At 50.4% G+C, this 15,900-nt stretch overlaps 4 protein-coding genes and 1 pseudogene across 5 annotated transcripts, besides 1 other annotated feature; 2 read left to right on the top strand and 3 right to left on the bottom strand.

Moving 5' to 3' along the window:
- Window positions 1-2,603: 2,603 nt before the first annotated feature.
- On the bottom strand, window positions 2,604-3,524 carry NCS57_00975300 (uncharacterized protein; the record flags this gene model as incomplete). Its single annotated transcript, XM_053059516.1, has 3 exons — window positions 2,604-2,712; window positions 2,779-3,140; window positions 3,282-3,524. The coding sequence occupies 3 exons, from the start codon at window positions 3,522-3,524 to the stop codon at window positions 2,604-2,606; spliced, it is 714 nt and encodes a 237-aa protein (XP_052911587.1).
- A 4,249-nt stretch (window positions 3,525-7,773) lies between these two features.
- On the top strand, window positions 7,774-8,688 carry NCS57_00975200 (uncharacterized protein; the record flags this gene model as incomplete). Its single annotated transcript, XM_053059515.1, has 2 exons — window positions 7,774-7,803; window positions 7,855-8,688. The coding sequence occupies 2 exons, from the start codon at window positions 7,774-7,776 to the stop codon at window positions 8,686-8,688; spliced, it is 864 nt and encodes a 287-aa protein (XP_052911586.1).
- Window positions 8,689-9,343: 655 nt separating this feature from the next.
- Window positions 9,344-9,958, top strand: NCS57_00975100 (uncharacterized protein; the record flags this gene model as incomplete). The annotated part of the gene is made up of 1 exon (XM_053059514.1): window positions 9,344-9,958. The coding sequence occupies one exon, from the start codon at window positions 9,344-9,346 to the stop codon at window positions 9,956-9,958; it is 615 nt and encodes a 204-aa protein (XP_052911585.1).
- A 1,347-nt stretch (window positions 9,959-11,305) lies between these two features.
- On the bottom strand, window positions 11,306-12,685 carry NCS57_00975000 (annotated as a pseudogene). The gene is made up of 3 exons: window positions 12,563-12,685; window positions 11,467-12,514; window positions 11,306-11,400 (listed from the first exon to the last, which is right to left on the bottom strand).
- Window positions 11,306-12,685: a sequence feature.
- A 2,307-nt stretch (window positions 12,686-14,992) lies between these two features.
- Window positions 14,993-15,604, bottom strand: NCS57_00974900 (Methyltransf-11 domain-containing protein; the record flags this gene model as incomplete). The annotated part of the gene is made up of 1 exon (XM_053059513.1): window positions 14,993-15,604. The coding sequence occupies one exon, from the start codon at window positions 15,602-15,604 to the stop codon at window positions 14,993-14,995; it is 612 nt and encodes a 203-aa protein (XP_052911584.1).
- Window positions 15,605-15,900: the final 296 nt, after the last annotated feature.

The raw sequence follows: 15,900 nt of genomic DNA, 5'->3' as shown, positions 1-15,900 counted from the left end.
TCAGCAACAAGATGAACGACCAGAACAGCAGCTACTCTTGCAGGCGTGGCCAGCACTAGGGGGTCTGTGATGTGGATGAAAGAAAACCGACAACATTCTGGTGGTTTCTCTTCACGAGCAAGAAGAGTATTTAATGTTCGATCCCTCTCCTTCTCCTTGTTGTAATCTCGGCCTCGACTGGGTGGCTTCGCTCTTGTCTCAGCACAGTTACTCTCTGCATTGACCTAGGATGTGCCACTCCAACTGCCAATGGGGTCGAGTCGGGAAACGAGATAGTTGTTTGCCATCAATAGATGTTGTGTATGTACTGCCTTAATTGAACTTTGCCGAGGAAGATGCATTGTCGTTACATTCTACCTGATGGCTCATGACAACTTTATGAACTTTGACCAACCACATTAAGCCACCTTGGAATTTCCTTAAAATCCAGGAAACGTTTTAGGCTTTAGACGAAGCTCAGCGAGCCCTGACGCACTTTGTGTTTGGACGCCCCTGCCCTGACCCGTCAAGATCAAGCCTTCAATCTTGGCCCTGCCAGACACGGCATCGTCTGAGGCTCATTCACCAGTTGTTTGTTATGTTGATAGCCAATAGGCAACCGGATTTCCCCGGCTATCTTGACCGAGTTACGGCTTGTTGCACAAGACCCTTTCATCCATATCATCACGGCCCAGCGCGCCAATGATTAATCGGCCCTCCCCTAAAGGACAAGCCATGGACTCATCTTGAAGATACGTTATTATTGGCCATTCCATATATAGCACGGCTGCGCTGTGCCTTGCTGCAGAGATTGAACGGAAGAGGTTAACGAAGAGTTTCTCTCGATACAAACAGGCTGAGCGCATGGGACTAAACGCGGGCATAAGAAGGACCTTGTGTCGCCTTTATAGGAAATCAGGCTGCTTCAATTATCGTTCTTTCTTCCATGGGTCTATCTCGCCAGCGGCCTGGGAACTTATAGGCAACTTATTCCGAACCGTCTACACACTCAATCTGCTTACATCACATCACGGTCCTTACTTATCACCGTCTCGTACTTCGCTTTTGGTCTGCCTTCGTAGTCCCAATACTTTTGTAGCCTGTGTTTTCAGTACGTTTTTCTTTCCACTGCGCACGTCAGCTTCTTTGCTGGTGATGTTACTAACGATTTTCACTCTAGATTATCGCCGTTAATTGTCCCTACCGTTATTGCCGTCAATCTACACACACCCTCGACGACATCACAGCACCATGGCGGATAGTCACGTTGGAAACCAGAGCCAACGCAGCGAGGCTGAGAAGCCATAGCATCTAATTTGCCTGATGTTGGCGGATCGGCTTGCGACACTTGAACTGACTAGTGATGATCTGTTACAAGTCTCCAGTAAAGCTGAAGCTATGCTCTTAGAGGCCGTCGTGGCTATGGATGGGATAACACGGGCTTGTGACATATGCCACGCCAAACAAAACGACATCGACAGTCTCAAGCAATTTAATCACAACCATTACGAAGCCCTCCGTGCACACCTCCAGGATCGTTTTCCAGAGGGTCATCCAAAATACGCCGAAGTCTTGATCATGGAGTCTCTCAAGTACGAGAAGGCCCTTTGTAGTCGTTCTCAGCATTTGCTCGCCGAGGAAGGGAAGCTTGAGTTGAAGAGAGTGGAGCTGCTGCGCAATGCCCTCAATGCTAGAGTTTATATCGAAGCCTGCCATGAAATAAAGGAGCGTAGGAACCCAGACAAGGGGTCTCCGCCGGCACAGCGGGAGGAGCACGATGAAGCTTGCCTTCAGGCAGAACAGAATCACACCATGAGCATTGACGAGCTGGCGGTTGAGGTGGAACGGTATTATCAACACTTTGTCCAGCTGCTGGAAATGGAATAGCTTCAACAGTGGAGTGAAAACTGGAAGAAGGTGTTGCAAACATTTAGAAGACACGGCATACTTGTTTTTATGCTGAAGGGAATCTCAAATCTTGTGGAAGTTGATGTGTGACGTGTGTCTTGCCTTCTCGTCATGCGAATGTGAATGGTGCTGCAAACAATGCTAAGCTGGTCCTGGCTTGCGTCTTAGGTCAGCCTGATGATGCCCGGTGTATGATGAGCCATGACTTCAGGCAAAAAGCAGAGCAAAAAGAGCAATCATTTATATAGGAACAGCCCGATGCGGGGGTCGAACCCGCAACCTTGAGATCGCGTACTCATCACCCAGTGAAGGGTCATTTAAGAGTCTCACGCTCTACCGATTGAGCTAACCGGGCGTGACTCTGATTGGCCGAAATATGATGCCTAATTCGCTTGTCAGCGCGGTGGTCGCGATGATCTCCGTGGTGTTGAGACCACACTCAAGTCACATGCGAGATGTAACATGCTATCACTAGCTTAGTCACCCGGAACCTGATTCAAAGTTGGTAGAAATCTATTAAAATGTTTGTAAAGGGGTGTCTATGAGAGATAAATACACTCGGCTTGCTGTTCTACTAGGGAAATGTTCCACTGATAAACAAACCTTTTCTCAGGCGTGCAATAGAAATGAAGTACGGCATCTGTGATCTCGGGTGTGATGTCGCAAAATAGTTCAAAGTGGATATAATCCAGAGGACGGACTCAGTCAGAACTACCCTAGGCGGCAAGAACGTCAAAGTGATCAATCGTGTTAAGGAAATGTCCAACACCGTTGACCATGATCATCAGGCCATCCTGCTGGAGGCCACCTCCTGGGATATAAATCCTATTCCCGACTACGGCGGCGCTCGTTCCATGGCGCGTAACCTGCATAGGCGCTAACTCCTCCTACTTCTGCGTCTCGACGTCAAACACCTCTACGTCGTCAAATACACCTGTCGCCGCATGCTGGTTCGTCTCGCCGCTAAAAGTGTAGAGCTTTACCCCAACAGCTGCGCCCGCGATGCCCCCACGGGCAGTTGGCATGCGTGTCTTGCCCGTTTCCCAACCAGAAGTCAAGTTGTTGAGGCCCAGCATGAAGACGTCGTCGCGAACATTGGTCTTCTCGAACCATCGACCGCCGGCAACGTACAAAGTGTCATCAACAATTGCGCCGGCTGCGTGTTGTCGACCCTCAGGAATATTGGCCGCTACATTCACAAGCCATTGCCATTTCCAGACGTGGTGTTGAATGCTGTGACTGGTGACAGCGTCCTGATACGCGCCATCTAGTATGGTCATGCCACCGGCAACATAGACAAGCTCGTGATGAACTCCCACAATGGCACTCCCTCATCCAGTGCTGGGAGGCATAGACTCTAGTTGAGTCCATGTGTCAGTCTGCGAATCGTATACATGGGACTCTCCCGAAGCAATCCACTCGAGCAAAGGCTTGGGGGGATCCGAAGTATCAACGAGACCACCAAGGAGATAAATCAAGCCATCTTTTGTAGCAACATTGGGATGGTTTACTCGGTATGGGGACAGAGCTCCAGTGCGCCAAGTGTTGGAAGGGATGTCATAGAGGTGTAGCCAGTCGACAGTTGTGAAACCGGTGAAGAAGCGCCGCAGTCCTGCCACCGGAGGCCCAGTGAGCATTCTCCCGGCGCCGGCTCAGACGCCACCAGATAGCCAGTGCTCTGCAAGACACTCACTGCCGGTGCCGACCACTACTTCGACGCCGGTTGCGGTATCGGAGTCTGGAGTTTCAGATGCCCATGCTTTGGGGCAGAAGTTTGAGGGAGTGGGCCTGGCAAATGGACAACCTCCAGGTTCAACTGGCGAGAGTATTATAGGCGAGGGTACCAAAGCTACCAACGCCAATGACAGCATCCCCAAGACGAGATATTATGACCGGAGTCACTGGATGAATGGACTGAGTCTTGTAAGCAAGCCATTAACCCTTATCCCATGCCTTTACAACTAATAACCCCGATAGCTCCCCGTGGGATTTGAGAGGCTTGTAAATCCTAAGTCTCCAACAAGCAATCTGCACTCTCTTCTCAACCAATGCAAGATGATCGGTCGGCGCATCAAAGAGTCTCACCTCCAGCCTACACTATCGACCAGCCCCCTCGTCTCTCTCGATATCCCACGTTCGACTGCCTGTCACCTCCTAGATCTCTACGTCTCCAGTTTCGAGCCCGTGTTCCCGATTCTACACGTACCTAACTTTAAGGCCGACTCTTGTCGGTACTGGAGTGACCATTCCCAGCGATACTGGGTGGGTGCTGACTGGGCTGCTGTTACGGACGGCCATGTACATGGGTTTGCGCCGCGACCCAAGCAAACTTGGCGATGGAGAAAGCCGAAATGAGACGGCGGCTGTGGTTGAGCATCCTGGAGATGAACTTGCAGAGTGCGTATGACGCAGGCGGGGCGCCACTCATCTCTGCAGAGGACTACGATACAATGCCCCCGGCAAATCTGGACGATGAAGAGCTTATCAGCGAGCCGGAAAATTCATCACCTGGCGGCTGTACGGATGGAGGAAGTACACGTCTATCGGTTGCTCTCGCCCTCGCTCAGTCACTTCCCCTCCGCCTCAAGATACTTCGGCACGCAAACAACTTTCGCACACAAGACTCGTATAGCGAGACGCTACGTTTGAACTCAGAACTTTTTAAAGCCTGTAATTAGCCATCACAGACTCTGAAGAGGCATTCCGATCCGCCCAACGGCACGGCAGCCACACAGTTCCATGACTCCCTGGCTGAGCTACTGGCCTACCGTTGCTTTCATAGGTTGCATCAACCAATTATTGTGCGCTCTCTCAGTGATCCAAGGTACTAGTTTTCTCAAAAGATGGATATTGACGGGGCACTCAAGGTTGCAAAAATCTCGGGGCTGGTTGGGGGTCGAGACGTCAACCAGACTAACTCTATACACATCTCCCAAATTGCCTCGGATGCGAAAGCCATCGAAGCTAGTGGAGGCTATTATCACATAATTCCTTGTCAAGTGGCACCCAAGGCTATGGGAAGGGTCAGAGAGAACCTCCAGACGTCCTTTTTAGCCCACTTCTAATAAACGGCGTAGTCATGTTCCGCAACGTCCTTGTCCAGGCCACTCTTGGCATCATTTTGCAGTTCGTGGGAAGATTGGGAGATGAATATAAAACTGGCGGCACTTCTCCAGGGATTGGCTGCCTCCCTGGCATACACAACACACGTGAAGCTGACCTTGCGGCTCCGGTATCCTTTCTAGATGCAGGGCGCAGTTGGACCCTTCGCCGTATTCGCTCAGGTGAAGCCAGTATCAAGGACCACTATTTTCTTACTTGCTATCTGCGTCATGTGTCTGCCTTAAAGCAGGGGCTCGATGAACATGCACTCGAGGAGAGCGTCGTGGCGGGAGCGGCCGAGACAGCCGAGGTATGCCTGCGAGAGCTGAAGTTCATTGCTGAAGTACAGGAGTTGCTGCTAGGCATGCCCCTGGAGGAGGGCTCAGGGGAAGCTTCTCGGTCTGAGAATACTACCTTACTCGCCTCGGGTCTGAACTTGTCTGACCTTAGTGACCCGAGCGTCAACGCTATGGATATGGACTGGATAGGGGACTGGCCGTTAGATGACTTTCCGGGGTTTTCCAACTTCTCTTGGGGACCAACATGAATATGATTTTTTTGAACGCCGTATACCGATACAGCAGATCGAGTTCATTCGCAGGTCTGTGTTATCTTTGCACATCGTCCCTCGATTATCAGGTGTCGCCAAAACCTAGCAAGGGGTTTCTGAGTTGTGACAATCCGGATGAGTGACTTTTAGAGGCGGTTGGAGATTTCTCATCGTATCCTTCGTACCTACGTATCAGTGGTGGCGCTGCTGTACTGGTTGAGTGACTGAAATTCCTAGAGAGCCCGCTGCGTAGTCTTCCTGACAATGGAACTCATTAAGCAGCCCCAACAGACAACAGCGCCACGGCATATGAACGTACACCTTGAGAACACATCGGTTTACCGTCATCTCGCTAGCGGTGCCAAGAAGCGCCCTGCGGGGTGACACAGCCAATCCTCATCGACAATGACACAGCTGAAAAATTAGAGTGTCGAGCCCATTCCAATCCAGCACCAACGAGATAGCCACAATTAGCGCCATATGGGATACCTGTCCTGATATGAAGATTATCCAGGTTCTTAATTCTCTCCCTCCCCGTGTACCTCGCAACCTCGCGCCTGGTTTCCCTGCCGATGATATCCCTTCGAGATGGAATCCCTCATCGAAATCACCACATCCCAGGTAACAGGGTCACAGTCAAGTACCCTTCCGGACAGTGATCGAATTGGCTACTATATTACGGACGGTACAAGTACTACTTTCCAAGGGCTTGTCCGTGGCATCCAATAATATCGATTGACTCTGGGTTGTAGCTGGTACGATCTCTTGCACCCCGTCTGCACCGATCTTCCATACTGGGATCACTTTTTCAGAAAAGGGCAAGACTACATTTGCATACTGTGGGGGAAGCAGCGGCTTATGGGGACCGTACACCTCTTGCAACAACGCTTTTGCCGTGCTAGCCCACTCGGATGGCTTTGATATCACCATACCATGGTATATGTCTATTTATGACATTTCGGTGCATGGTCATGCTAAAAAGAGAATACAGTATGGATGGTCCATGTCTACATATAAGCTTATATGACTATCGTAGCGGAGGTCGCGGGCCAGGACTCCAATGTTTGATGGGCTGTGCGGCAAACCTTGAGCTGCATGGTGATAACTTGCCCGATTCCGGGGCCAAGGTGTTTCTCCAGCGCCCAACAGAGGGTAATTTTCCGATCTTTGAGAATGAAAATGGAAGAAGACAATTCGACAACATTGGACTCACCGATCTTAACAACTGCAGGAGGCGCTATTCTAACATCGACGAACGAAGTCGACATTTCACCAGCGACCGCAATTGATAACTCGAGAAACGATAACAATACAGGACAAAATGGAAGGCATAAGGCTGGGGTCATCGCGGGTGCAGTCGTCGGGTCACTTGCCGGTATTGGGCTGATAGTCGGCGCCCTCCTTGTCGCCTATCGGGTGGGGAAGAGAGCCAGTTTTCGAGAGGGCGAGGAAAGCTCGCCACGGAGCTTTAGGGGTAAGTTGAGGCCCATTCCGAGGCCAACCATTAGGTGGACTAAGCCAGGCCCTCGAGAACAATATGACGTTGACGAGCAACAACCAGTCGCGGTTCACGAGATTGCTTCTCCAGAACATCAAACCGAGACGGATGCCACTAGAGATCAGCAGCCTATCAACCTAGCCGTGTCCCAAGAGCAAGCCTCAAGTCAAGCGCGGAGTCAGGGTGTCGTAGCCTAATGCTTTTTCCTCTATTTGTGCCTATGAGACGGGGAGTGGATCGAGGAAGCACCAGGCTAGAGACTAAACTCGTGTCCCACGAGATGGTATTGGCACCGTCCACCGACAAGCAGCTTGAAGGAAGAGGCTAATAAAAATAGAAGAATTGGACTTCCACTCCAGAAAGTTGAGCCCGAGGCGGGGATGTAGAGATAGTCTAGCAATATGGCTGGACAATAATCCCTTTCTTTTGTCCGACCTATCCATGATCCACTCCCCTATGTCCGAAAGACGGCGGATTATCCTTGCTAGCGATCGCGTCTAGACCGAAGGACTCTCGGTATTTTCTCAAGTTACTTGCCTTTCTTGCAAATCATGGAGTTCTCTGAACGTCCTGTTTTTATAGACCGCACAGAGGGCTTGGACATAAAGTCGACCATCGCTCTAGAAGGCAGGTTCTTAATCAGCGAAATTTATAGGTGAATTTGGATGAACATCGGGTACCTCTTAAATCCAGTTGTTGAGTGCTCAACACCCTCAATCACTGTGGCAATATCAACATGTCTTCCCAAGGCCAACATGTCCCAGAGGTTCGTACAAGAGTAGCCACTTGTCTCCCCTTCATACTCATAATGATTAAGGGACCCCCATATCTCCCCCGCGGCGTCATCCTCGGCCTCATCCCATCGCCCATGTCCGACATACCAGTTTCCTCCGTCTTAATCGTCTTCTTTATTCTCTCCGCGACCCTCAGGATGGCGATATTTCAACTCAACCTCCGCCGCAATCACAAATTCGTACTCTCGGCCGTTCTGTTCAGACTCTCCATGGCTCGCATCATGGCCAACGTGCTGCGCATTGCCTGGGCTGTCCACAACGACAACGCCCGCCTCGTCATTGTGGCCTCCATATTTGCCAACGCGGGTATGATGCTTCTCTTCGTCGTCAACTTGATCTTGCCGCAGCGCGTCGTGCGGGCTCATCACCCTCAGATAGTCTGGAGCAAACCGTTTGGTTGGGCTTTCCGGTTCTTGTACTCTGGTATCGCGGCGTCTCTCGTCATGGTCATTGCATCAGTTGTTTATAGCTATTACACGCTTGATCCTCATGTCCCGTCCCAGCTCCGATGCATACGCCTCATCACAGCCGTCTATCTTGCGGTACTGGCATTTATTCCTATTCCAGGGGTCATAATCACACTTTTGCTTCCCTGCTCCTCTCCCATCGAACATTTTGGCCAAGGCACTATGCGTACCAGAGTAGTTCTACTTCTTTTCACCTCGGACCTGCTCTCTCTTGGCGCTTGTTTTCGCGCCGGTGCTGCCTTCATCCAACGACCGTCCGAGAACCCCGGGCGGTTCAACTCCAAGGCGGCTTATTACTGCTTCAACTATATGGTCGAGTTAGTTGTGGTCTTCACCTACGTCTTGTCCCGCTTCGATCGTCGATTTCTTATCCCCAACGGAAGCAGTTGACCAGGTGACTACTCCAAGGGGGCCCCAGTGAGATGTTAGGGAAGCAGAGCATTGACGAGGAGACTGTTGGGGTGGACGGCGCGGTAGTGTTGTTCCCTAATCAGCAGGCCTTGTCTAAGAGCAACTCAAACGAAAAGGCATAGAAGAGAAGTTTGTAGAGATACACTCGAAAGTGGTGAAGGTCTTTTTCCCTGTTCGAGAATGGGATCTCAAAGTAGCATATATTCGAGGTTCGACATATTTACATGTCCTCAATGGTACTTCACTTGGGCAGGCTAGCGGGTCATGGTTGAATCTGCTTGATCAACGTAATGATCTTACCAAAAGACGCTTCTGAGTCAATTAGAGAGAATTAATACGAATGTCATTTCATCAAGATCCGCTGCTAGGGTCCATCAAGGTTCAAGCAAGCTTATCGGGTTCTTGGCGCCCCTTGTCTTTCTCGTATTTACACAAATCAGCTGTCTAACGCGACAGCACGTGCTCGCGTGTCTGTCAAGTCGTCACGTCTCATTCACGGTCGCGTCACTCTGTTTATCTTATTCCTTTTCATCTTCTCTCTTCGCCACAGTCATATTGACTACACAATTTCCACTCACTGCCTTTTCCTCTATCTGTACCTGCACGTTCAGCCACAAACTCTTCCACCTGACACATGGCGTCAAATACCCCCTTGACCTGTCTCCAGTGGCAGGTATCCCCTGAGGGCACCTGGGCTCGTGATGTCGACGAATGCGAGAGATTTTACATCACGTCTTCGCGAAAGGAAAATAGATGCTTTCCCGTCAGCGGCTGTGCATCTTTCAACGTCAGCCCTGTTGACTCGATGCCTACCATCGATGAAGAAAACCGTGTTGAGGCGGCTCTGCAGAAGGCCTGGATCACGCTTCGTTACCAACATCTGACCCTGGGCTCCCGTATCGAACATGACGAAGATGGCGACCGATTGCGAAGAGTGTACCGGTCATTTGATACCGACGATGGGCAGGAAAGCTGGGTGGGCTCAACCTTCAAAGTTGTCGATACCGATCTTGGGCCGCTCGAGTGGTTCAACAGCGACACAGCCGCTGCCTTTGAGACGGCCACTATCTTTTTTGTGAGATCCAAAGGGCAGGATAGCGACCGTCGGGCAATCTTATTAGGATGCCCCCACGACGTATCCGATGGCGTGGGCGTCTTGCAGCTGGTCAGTCAACTGTTCGACCACGCTGCGCAGGCTTTTGAAGAGGGAGATGAGTATTCCCTTCCCAAATGGGGCAAGGAACACTAAAATCTTTCTCCCTGTATAAATATTGCTGCGAATATACCCGAAACGTTGTCTAAAGCGCAAACTGAGCGTCTGGAGAAGATCCAAAGGCAAAATGGAACTATCTACAAACACCAGGGCCTTCTTGCACTCCCCTCAAGCTCTAAGCATGTCGATGGCGTCAAAGATAGCAAGCTAATGCGCCTTTCGCATACAGTTCCCAAGGATCTTACTTCGAAAATTCTGCGTGGTTGTAAGGACGTTGTTTCTGGAGTGAGTGTGACATATTTCTTCATGTCGGCCTTGGCAATAGCTCTCTCAAAGGTACAGCCCCGAAAAGAAGATTCATACCCGGTCCGATATGTCAATCACAGCATGATAAACCTACGTCCCTACTGCCGCGAACCTTACAACACCCCTGATCACGCGGCTGCTGCATATCATTCTATTTCAACGCAGGCACTGGGCATAGACTTGGTTGTGCACAGCGCTTTAGATCAGACAACTGGAGATCATGCGGCTGAAATGCTCAGAGTTTTACCTCAAGTCCAAGACTTCTACAACGATATCCGACCAGTTCCCTCAGAAGAGATTCACGAACAGGTTGCCTTTGCTCCCTCGATATTCAAGCCCTTCACTTCTCCATCCGGTGTTGACCCTCACGCTGTATCAGAACCACCTTTTTGCCCGGTAGCTTTGTCCTTAATTGGGAATGTGAGTTCTATGGTGCAGCAAAGACATGAGCCTTTTGATCTTACGAACGTCTGGGCCGCCAGCGAACCGATGGGGGCTGGTGTGGCACTCTTTCTCGGGTCTTGGGATGGCCAGCTGGAACTCTCCGGTGTGTTTGGCACGAGGTATCACGAACCAGGCTATGTGGAAAGCTTTCTCGAGCGGATTCTAATCTGCGTTCGTGGAAGACTGGGCATCGATGAAATCAGTTCAATGGATGAAGTCAAACCTGCTGAAAGTCCACATGACAAGAAGAGAAAGAGGGACGAGAGTGATCATCGTGTTGGCCCATGCGAGGTATAGGGGAGTCGAGTTCTGAGTGGTTACACTAAACATGAGCAGAACAACAATATGAACGAAGGTTCAAATTATGATAACAATACAATGCTACGTCTACAGCCTGGACTTAGAATTAGCAATGGTATGCTGAGTGTGGTAAAGTATTCAGTTATCGATCGAATCTCTTCACTCTAACGCCGCCGTCTCATCTGCTAGTCTCGTTTCCTTCCGATAAGGCGAAGAATACCCCATGTCTTCTTGTTCTACGGTGTGCCCTCAGAAATGGGCGTGTTATCATGTGTTCATAACTGTATCGTTTGTTCCCGTGGTCGATGGCCTCTTTCAGAATTGTCGCTGAGATTAACGAGAAGGACTCAGATCAGCAACAACTAAGATAGGCGTTAGCCGTATCGAACGCTGTTGCTCCCTAATTCGTTCTTCCTCTCTTGAGTATTCTGTTTAGCAGCACATGTGAACGAAAAATTCCAAGTGGCTTCGGTATCAAAGGATGGGCGACTTACCGGAGTACGTCTGTAGCCCCTGAAGAAATGGCATCCCCAACAGCAAGATAGGCATCAGCTGTCCGAATCCTTTGACGTCGTCTTCATTGACGATGTTGGTGAGCGCTCTCCATGACTCGTGGAATCTCTTTCTTTGGTCAAAAGTCCAATACAGGCCCAGTCCAAACCAGATACACGAGGTAGAAATAGCGTCGATAGTTTCGGATGACCCGATATAGTATAGCCAAACAATTATTCGTCTCCAGGGTGGCAATGCGTCGCCCTTGGGTGATCCTTCACGGCCTTTGTTGTCAAGAACAAGGTGTCTCGCATGATCAATCCACCAGTGGCCCAGCGCTGGCCAAAGTAATAGACATCGTCTTGGGTACTCAAACAAGACCATGGAGAAATTGAACCCCGTCCACCACAGCGGTTCGCCTCCCCTCTCTTTCCCAAGAGCACAGCTGGCGGAGCAGTAGGAGTAGGTATACCAACCTTTAGCTCCAGACACATAAGAGCAGTAAAGAAGCAAAGATGCCAATATAAGCATGCTTATGACTCGGACCATGAGATCTCCTCCCCAGCCGATAGCGGCTCTGGCTCTCCTGGAGCGAGATGAATTCTTGCGGTCGGGCGACACACCACGATGCTGCTTTTTCATACTCCCGACGACCTTGGTCCGGATGGCCAGGAGAGTAAGTTGATGCACCATACTGCTGAACCAGGCCAAGTTGGTCACCATACTAAAATGGTAGGCGCTGATTCCGTCGTTTTTATCTTGCAGCTTAATCACGGCGGCGCTAAGCATGGCAATCCCCGTCACCAGTTGCATATCCGCGAGGGAGAGGAGAAAGGAGAAGAGAGTAGATTCGATCTTGTCGATACGGGACTCGATGAATGGCACATTGGTGACGAAGCGGACCCAGGGATCACAGATGTTCCTTCTCATCCAGCCATCGATGGGGTTGAAGCTATCCTCGCGCTCGAGGCCAGAACGAATAAGCATGAGGTAAAGGCACGTGACAATGATTGCCAGAGAGGAAGATGTGATGAATGAGCTTATGACCTGCTATATGTGTCAGTCTACTTTCAAAGAAGAACCGAACGAGTTGCGTACCCCGATGCCAGCAATATCTGGGTCGGGCTGAGGACAACTACATTCGCAGTCGCCCCAGAACTGCCAGTATGAGCTAAGGCCACAGTCATTGGCCATGTTGGGCATAGCTCGAGGCAAACCAAGTCTGTAGAGCAAAGAATTCAAACCAACAGGCTCCAACTGGATAGCCAGAATGCCGTACAGTATTTATCCCCGCCCTCTAATCGCTACCAGCTGTTCCTTGCCCAGGATTGCCACGTCATTCAGAGGCGCAAGCTAATAGGAACTTGAAGGCAGCTGCGAGCTCTATAACTTTAAAATGGTTGTTTGATTGGGAGCCTGGTGTTTGCCAAGACACGGATTCTATGTAGATCGCTTTCAGCTGCTGCATCACAAGACGCCACCAATGCAGGCTAAGGCCAGGCTGTGCAATTTATGGCACGGTCAGAGTAAGCGGCTGAAACTCTATAGCCACCGTGCTAAGTATGCTGAATCTGGCAAAGGTTTTCTTATCTCGTCATCAGTCATTCATTCTGTGACGTTCAAGGCTCCCTTTCCGATACCTCTGTCAGAAGAATGGCATGGCAGCAGTTGCCAGAACACTCATGCAGTGATACAGTTGCCGGCTCAAATTTGATGGGCTCCTTTATACACCAAAATGCATATTATTGTCCTTGATAGCCTTCATGTTGCCCTAGTATTTTTCATAATCAAGAGGGTTATTAGAGAAGTCCACACAGAGCCAAAGTAACGGCATCGGTATCCTCGTTTCCAAGCATATTACCAATGTAGCCGAGCTTGCCCATCTCAACTCTGGCAGACGCAACTGCGGCCGCGCTATATCCTCCGTTTTCAGTGTACAAAGCCTCATAATGCCCTGTTTTCTTTATGAAGATCATCGCTTGACTGTATGTGGAGGGAAGCTGGCTGGAGAGGCGGTGGACGACAACACCAGGGCGCAAGCTGACTGTGGTTCTGAAATAGCATTGTCCCCGCCAAGGAAGGCCCACGCTGGCGGAGAAGCGATCGAGCTCGTCCATATCGACCGTGTTGCTAAAAACAACCGGCCAGCACGACTCTGGCCCCCTTACGGAGGCGGTCTATAACACACTCACAGATTCTCTTCTGGCGTGTGATGGCACCATCGGCTATGAGGATAATAGACGGAGGTGGTTCACGGCCAAGTATGGCCAGAGCTGTCTCGGGCGTCGTGGCCCGCTCCAGCCTGGCTTTTGAGTCGATCTTCGCGATGAGACTTCCAAATCCAGTGTCAAACTGAGACTCGGCCTCAAGGCATAGAACAAGGACGCGAGGGCCTTGTTGCGTTCCGGCCGTTGTGAGTGGAGAAGACCCAAACGTGATATCTCGAAACTCAGCAATGGCTACGCTGTTGCGGGCCGCCTCTTTCGCAGCCGTATCAGCATGAGCATTGTGAGACTTTGAGATTTGCGTAAAATCAACCCGCAGATCTCGGTCATACCATCTTTCTGCCTCACCGAGCAACAGCTCCCATAAGTCTTAGTTCTTGACGTCATCGTGGGTGCGTGTCTTCCATCTCCGAAATACCCAGCCCTGGGCCCAGGTGGTAGCGCCCTCAGCGACGTAATGTGAGTCGGTTACAGTAACAATGCTTTCGAAACGCTCATCTTGCCAATCACAAAGGCGCAACGGGGCAATGGCTGCACACAGGCATTTTCCTCAAGATTATCGTAGCGTCAAGCATACTGACGGATAAGAAAGAAAAGGATAGGTAGAAACCCTTTGCTGCAGCCCACGGTGGTTTCCCTGGATTCATGTGGCAATGCATGCAATTGTCTTTTCCTATAAGAACCATCACGCCAACGTCTCATTCCAGGGGGTTGTCAGAAAGGGGCTCCACACGATGGATCAAGACCAGGGGCACTTAGTGGTGTCTCCAAGGTGTTTCTTCGCTCCACTATACGTAGTACTTCATAGAGGCCCTAGTTCGCTTCGCTACCATTAGTGCAGCACCGAGGAGAACAGATCTGGACAAGGTCGTGGTCAGCGACGAAACAACCCAGCTCACGTTTATAATTTCAAACGATCGCATGTCTTACTAACTCTTCCTCGCATCATTCGCCAGTCATTTGGTAGAAGGACCGTCCCATCATTTCCAGCTAGAGCCGGGATTGGGATCGCGTTGTCGACAAGAAACTCCTTTCAGTAATATGTAGGAGTTTTGGGAGGGTTACCAATGGCTATTTTATTTGTCTCTTGATGGGGAGTGCAAGCAACAATCAGCGGCGGCTATAATAAAAACCACTTGTCCATGCCTGAGCTCCCAGCGAAGTCTGCCCCAGAGATCACCGAGCCGGGGGGACCATGCAGAGTCGACGCCCTGAGCGAAAAATGGCCAAAGTCAAACGTAGGAGTCTTTTTGAGTACAATGAATAGAACTCTGTTTCCTCACATATCGTTACTGCGGTCCTCTCACTGGGCTTTTAGAACCACAAAGACGGCGCGTACGTCGGTTCCGATCATCTCCAGCTTGTCGCCCACGAGCTTCACTTTTCCTTCCTCATCAAGTGCCTTCACCTTGTCCTCATACCCATTCTTCTGCCAAACCGATTCTCTTACCGTTGCCACAATAAACCCTCCCGGCTTAACCACCCTGACAAAGCTATCAAAAGCGCCAGGCCCTACATGGCCTTGAGTCAACGTCCCAACACAGACAACGACGTCATAGGACTGGCCAGGAATCTCAAGACGTTGTGATAGATCCGCCACGCTCAAGGAGCGATATATGCCAGTTCGACGAGCAACTTGGAGCATGCCAGGGCTGAGATCGATCCCGTCAAGCTGTGTCGCACCGCGCTTGGCGAGATGTTGGCCGACGAGTCCTGTGCCACATCCAGCATCCAAAATTGCTGCACTTGTGATCTTCTGAGAGCCCATGTGCTTGAAAACATAGTCACTGGCAATTTCAGGCGCCGTGTACTCTTCCTTGTCGATATCTTCGTTGTAACTTTCGGCCCAGCTCTCGTACGTGGCCAAAGTCTCGGCGACGCTGGAGGAATTGAGAGAGCGTGCGAGGTTGGCCATTTGAGCTCAGACGGTTTTTTGTAGGTATCTAGATAGAACGAAAAAGTATAGATTTGTCAAGAAAACGTTGTTTCGAGAATAGACGTTGATTACGATGGAAAGATGACGTAGTCGAGGAAGGGAGGGGAATATGCAGGGTCGGAAGCTGTTCCGATGCCGATCTCACATCGGGTATTGTGACCTCGGCAACTTATCTGATAAGAAAGGTGAGAAGAGTCGAGGGAGGGTTAAAGGGGTTATTGTAGTCAGATTAGTACTTCTCCCTGCTGGTTCCCCACGAGTTGTGTGACTAACAC

The sequence above is a fragment of the Fusarium keratoplasticum genome, chromosome 7 (assembly GCF_025433545.1).
Source record: "Fusarium keratoplasticum isolate Fu6.1 chromosome 7, whole genome shotgun sequence".
NCBI classification, from domain to species: domain Eukaryota; kingdom Fungi; phylum Ascomycota; class Sordariomycetes; order Hypocreales; family Nectriaceae; genus Fusarium; species Fusarium keratoplasticum.
Note: the sequence above shows the minus strand (reverse complement) of the source record. Positions and strands in the feature narration are given on the sequence as shown.